The sequence below is a fragment of the Orbicella faveolata genome, unplaced genomic scaffold (assembly GCF_042242905.1).
Source record: "Orbicella faveolata isolate gen_17 unplaced genomic scaffold, um_ofav_v1 contig_35, whole genome shotgun sequence".
NCBI classification, from domain to species: Eukaryota; Metazoa; Cnidaria; class Anthozoa; order Scleractinia; family Merulinidae; genus Orbicella; species Orbicella faveolata.
Window position 1 is genome coordinate 11563463 of NW_028301564.1, and position 6000 is coordinate 11569462.

The 6000-nt window shown below is 39.3% G+C and overlaps 1 protein-coding gene across 1 annotated transcript; it reads right to left on the reverse strand.

Moving 5' to 3' along the window:
- Positions 1-2050: 2050 nt before the first annotated feature.
- LOC149103285 (small cysteine-rich protein 4-like) lies at positions 2051-3615 on the reverse strand. The gene is made up of 4 exons (XM_089273987.1): positions 3485-3615; positions 3218-3349; positions 2913-3033; positions 2051-2275 (listed from the first exon to the last, which is right to left on the reverse strand). The coding sequence occupies exons 2-4, from the start codon at positions 3255-3257 to the stop codon at positions 2272-2274; spliced, it is 165 nt and encodes a 54-aa protein (XP_089130113.1). The 5' UTR covers positions 3258-3349; positions 3485-3615; the 3' UTR covers positions 2051-2271.
- Between the last annotated feature and the right edge of the window lie 2385 nt (positions 3616-6000).

Sequence of the window (6000 nt, forward strand, 5' to 3'; positions counted from 1 at the left end):
AGCGCGCGCACAAGGATTGCAAAAAACAAACATGCCGTCAATAGAGGGATCATTTTATTTACTCAACACCCGCACTATCTGTGCTATTTTTCTCTATAATTGAACGCAGTGTATTGATGGCTTTAGTCTTTTATTACAAAGATATGTTAGAAAAGGTAATGATGCAAAGAAACCAGCAATTCTCAGCTTTTTCTTTGTTACCGAAAGAACCCAGTAAAATGCAGCGCATGCGTGGTAGGTGAAAAAATTGCGATTGAATGAAAATTGCACTCTCGGAAATACGCCTATTTCTCGAAAACAACTCATTAAAATTTCACGAAATTTGGCAGGAAAATACTTTAGGAAATAAGTAACTGGAGTATTGAAAATAATTGAACTTGAACAAAGGAAATTCTAGATATTCCAGTGAACCTTCACCAAGGGATAATTAAAGATCTCTCTGTTAAATTATTAGCAAAATGGTGTTAACTTGTGCGAATCGTTACAAGCTTGTTACATGCAAATTATAAAGAAAATCTAATGACTAGATTTTCTACAAATAAACAAAATCGATTTTAAAGGCCTGTTTATATTTATTCATGCTGCCATGGCAATGGCACATACGTCAGCTTAACCATCAAAAAACCAAAGGTTGTGTTGTTAGCTAGCTTGCTGCCATTTTTGACGACCGAGGGATCAAGGGTTTTAGAGAAAAAGGTCAATGAAACACAGGTATGAAAAACTGTGTTCAGCCACCTTAAGTTCCGAACATAAAAGATGTTTAACAAATTTTAGCCATACAATGCTCCAACAAAGTAAAAGTCCTATTTTTTAACATCATTGCTATATTTTTCCCCTGACAAAGGTGATGTTAGACGGGCCGATTTTTAACACCTTTTTTTAATCCATGTTACACGAGACAACTTTTGTGGCAACTTTGTTGCGGCAAAGGTCGGCAACGGTATGATACACGAGACAATTTTTAACGCAACATGCAAAATTCGGACAACAATATTGCAGATTTTTGAACCGCTCTCAAAAACCTGCAACATGTTCCCGCAACGAAATGTTGCGTTGAAAGTCGCCCTGTACGCCATGCTACACGACATCGATTTAAAAATTGTTGCGTTAAAAATCGGCTTGTGTAACACATGTCGGCAAGTGCAGTGCATCAGTCATTGGCGGTGTTTACTATAAAAACAAGATAAGAAAATCTTTCACTTCAAGCTGGATTAAGCGTTTGTTCGCTTGGCCTAGATGTAATATACCAAACAAGAGAGGCCGTGTTTCATCGAAATATCTAAACACCGAGAAGGGAGATGAAAATACGACGCGCAGCAGAGTATTTTTGACGAAATGTAATAAGCCTGACATAGAACGAAGTCCTTCCGCATTTTTCACTCTGCTTGGATTGAATGCTGGTCTGTTGTAAGCAGGTCGCCCTTTGGCCAGCAAACAATTGGAAGGCATCCGGCATCCTGACGGCAATCGATCCTAAGATAAGACCGGTTTTCACTCGAGTGCCGAAACTAATACGCATGGTAACCGGTCGTTTCGCATACAAATCGATTCGCCTACATCGAAGTCGCGCGCGCGCTATGTTCTAAGAATATTCAGTGTGTAGGCGAAACGACTTCGGTCGTGTAGGCGAAACGTGTAGGCGAATCGACTTGTAGACGAAACGACCGACATTCCTACGCATTTGCTGTGATTTTGCATCATTGTATACTTCACTGCACTACACGATTCACTTAAAAAAACGCGCCACTTTATCATCCAATCAGAAATTACCAAGCCAATCCACTGAGCCAATCGCGATTCGCTTGCATACGCTTTCCCGCGCTCTGCGTCAGCTGCATATATTTGCACGAAATTTTGATTGGACATGACTGAATTCTCCGAGTTCTTAGCAGTTTTCATCTTTGAATTAAATGCCCTGCCCAGTCCTACTATTATTTATTTCTGCATCCAACAAATCAATTGTGTTGAACCCCGAGTTTCCGATCGAGTTCCATTAATCTTCCTTTTTTCTCCTTCTTTCAGTGTTAATAAACGATGGACACAAGAGAAATAGTTTTCAATGATTCACCCTTTATTTATCCTCTTGCTACAATTTTTAAAGTTCTCAGATTACCCATATTTACCAGAATCCCAACCCCTTATAAGGCAGTTCCGCATTTACTCAATACCCGCATTTACTAAACTAATTCCTCGGGTTTTATTTTGGCAATGATAATTTTAAGAATACGTTAAGGCGTTAATTCCATTCGTGAGACGTCATTGCCGCCATTATTACCTGGAAAAAGAAAGGAAATTACATGATGGAGCGGGGAGGGGGGGGGGGGAGGGTTGGTCGAGGAGGAGAGGAATTCCCATATAAAAAGCTGTTTTCATACACTACATGATGGAAATGTTTTCTTCCTCGGTGGGGGAAGGGGGGGGGGGGGAGTAGGAGAGAAATTCCCATATAAAAAGCTGTTTTAGTACATCTTAGGGTGTTCAGCCTCAAAAGGTCCCCAGCGGGAGCTTCTGCGGTACCTTTTAGGGTATTGAGCCGAAATAAATATGACCAGAGATTTTGTGTTGTTTAGAGTTGGTACGTATTAGGGGAGAAAAAAAATTTCTAGTCACGCCCACAAAACAGGATCTTGGTACCTCTTAGGGTTTTTTTTTCACAATTTCTGTCCTCCACCCCTGTCCTTTTTATATGGGAGTCCCCCGGAGATTTGCTTGCGAGGAGCTTAGTAGTCGAACTAGTCTTCAGCAGTCTTCTTGTAACCCTTGCCTTACTGTAGGCCATCCCCTTAAAATGTCTCGTCGCCCATCGTCCTTCTCTCGTAAAAGTGAGCTGGTCGGTCGGTTTAAAAATCGGAGGAAAGAAGAATGAACATATTAACATATAAAATAAATGATTTCCAGCTAGGAATCCTTACCATTCATCCCAGCAGCAGCATCCAAGATTAGGAGAACCACAGTAGTAATCAAAGCATTCATGAAAGCCCTGTGGGCACTGCCCCCTGGGGTAGCACTGCTCATCGCCATTATTCATGCATTCTGTAAGCAAACAAACAAACAAACAAACAAGAGACAATGATCATTCGTTTGTAAACCATCAATGAGCAATGCTTGAAACACGACTTAAGAATTGTAATTCATTTTAATTGACATGGCCACAATCAGTTTTTTAAAAAATTCTAACAACGTATGCTTGTCATCAATGGAACAGAGGAACACTCACCTCGTTCATTGCCGCCCCACTGCCTGGCGTGCACGTTCATCCTCTTGTTTCCAGAGACAGTACCCTACACGGTAAGGGGCCCCAAAATGATCCACAACAGGCAGGCAACTTTGGTGTCCATAACTATCGTTACTGCAACAGAAAAACGCGAATTAGGAGGAAAAAAAACAAGTATAAAACGTTGTTAAGTTTTAGCTTAAAACAAAGCTTATTCGGCGCATTAGCTTCTTTCAACTCAAGTTACTGAAGCACGTTCTGATGTCTTACCTTTGCTTGGAACTTGGAACTTGGAACTTGCAACGGTGGATCAAGGCGTGATATCAAATACTCTCATCAAGTACTGACGAAGACTGCAAGACACGCTCTTGTTTATTCCCCATAGGCCGCATAATTTATGCGTTTCTGAGAGGCGGTTGCCTTTTGGAATATGAACAATATACTCGTGAAAAGCATTCCTATATTTTCATGGTTACATTGACTACAAAATCATGGCGGTGTACTTTTATTTTCTAATTTCCCTCAGCGGGGAATGCTTTTAATTTCAAATCTCCCCCAGGCCTAGTGCATATTTTGAGTTTCGTCTCTAAACAGATTGAATATTATTTCATTCCCGCGTCCCTTTTTCAATACTTATTTTATATAATTTTACTTGACAGAAAAACTTTGTTCTGCAAGCCCTAATCACGTGCCAAATGTAACAAAGATTCAAACGGGATCGAATAGATTGCAAAAACTTTAGATGAAAGACCGATTCATTTTGATTTACCAGTTGTTCATGGTGGAATTCCAGTTATGTTAGTAAGACAACTTGGCTAACAGATAAGAAGTTTTCTTTTTATTTCCATATGCAGGTCACCCTTTTTCTTGCAGCGATATATATCACTCAATTTGTTCCCCCATATAAATACATTCCTCTTGATACAGCTGGAGTGAGTTGTAACACCCATATTTGGATGACTTGGATAAGCTCCCAGCCAAACCCAAGGAATTAAAGTGTTTTTGTTCAGTCTGCGTAAGAGTCCTGAGTACGGAGATTTTATAAAGAAACGCCATTTTAAAACAAATTTGTCTTGGAACGAATTTAAACGTAGAAAAAAAACAAGAGTATTCGGAGTAACTGAAAATCGCGAGAACTGTTGTTCAAGGCCGAATTCCTAGATAACATGTTCGATGATGTGGCAATGTTAAGGAACATCAAGAAAATAATAAGTAATGAATAATACCTCTTTGTGATTGTTTTGACTTTTATATCTTTGTTTTAGAACGTTTGTTGCGCTACAAACGTATTGACAATTTTTTTTACTAGCAATTATGAGACACTTCCCAATATCTGTATTGTTAATAACCTTCTTAATAACTCTTAAAAACTCATTGAAAAGAATGTGAAATACCATTATTCTTTTTTACTGGAGACTACTTTCATCTTATTGGTTTCGAGGGGTTTTGTTGGGCTGAAAAGTACCGCTCGATTCCGTGTTCATTTTGTTTTTAATTTGCGGCGGCCTTTTTTGGTTGATATGTTTTTTTGTTATTAGGATTTTACCGAAAGCACGCAATATGTCCTTGGTTTTTTCAGGCAAGTTGAATAAACATTTGAGAGAAAAGTGAGACGGGCTAAACAGTGAAACTGGTTTTTGTGTTTCGTTTCAAAAATATTCTATCCTAAACCAGTTATCCATAAACACTACTCTCAGTTTAACTATGATTTCTATGATATAGACACGGGCAATTCTTTGTCGACACATTTTTAGAAATTAAATATTTATTTGATCATGAGCTTAGTTGCTGAAGACCTTTGTTTAGTCATAGTCATAGCATAGCCATAGCAATTTTTCTTCGGACAGTTCTGTTCAAGGGGGAAAGGTGCAAGCACCAACCCGTGAGACAAGGCCAGACCACATCACCGGGAACTACGTGCCCTACTTTTCCTAGAAGACTCGAACGTCTAACCATTTGCAGATGTGATTACAAAAGGCAGCACATTCTCCTCAATTATTTTAAGACCCTTAGTGTTGGTCCGGTCTGGGACTCGAACCTTCGACCTCCCACACAGCAGACTGGCGCTCTACCGACTGAGCTAACCAGGCGGTGGTTTAGTGTAGCTAGATGTAAAAAAGCACAGAGAGAGAAACAAGAGAATGGAATTGTCAGACGTAAAGTAAGTCCAGTATTTTATCCCCTGTTGCCAGAAGCAAACAAACTTTCTTCCTCTATATAGGGAAGGCTATCAACTTGGAGGAAATTATAACTGACACTGGTTAAAATACGAAGACTATCCCAGCAATATCTTATAGCTTTTAATCTCGGAGAAAAATAGAGATGTCGAAACAGATTAGGCTTAAAAAAAGAAACGGAAGGCAGCATCTAATAAAATTAATATTTTGCTGAATTATCAGACTTAACGAATCTCCACCACTTGTTGCTCTCCGCTGCAACGTGGCGGAGTAAAACAAGAAAAACGTTTTGAGAAGGATGAGATATCTTTAGATAAACTCTCTTGCAGATCGGCAACTAAATTCTTTGTTAAGAGTAAATTCGTTACGCCTACAGCCGAAAGAAGGATGAAAGAAGCCAGTCTAAAAGAACATACCATACAACTCATTTATAGCCTTCCGTTTAATGTTACCACTAGACTCGCCATTTTCCAATACAAAATAATTCATCACATTCTACCCACAAATTCGACACTTTTTAGAGATTCAATCAAGGAACATGATAAATGTCACCTCTGTGGAGAAAGACAAACTTTAACCCATCTTTTTGTTACCTGTTCCGAAGCTCGG

Excerpts from the sequence above, each read along its gene's own strand:
- LOC149103285 (XM_089273987.1), bottom strand. The coding sequence starts at position 3,257 with ATGAACGTGCACGCCAGGCAGTGGGGCGGCAATGAACGAG. Across the intron at positions 3,034-3,217 it reads GTGGGGCGGCAATGAACGAG|AATGCATGAATAATGGCGAT; the intron begins GTGAGTGTTCCT and ends GTTTGCTTACAG.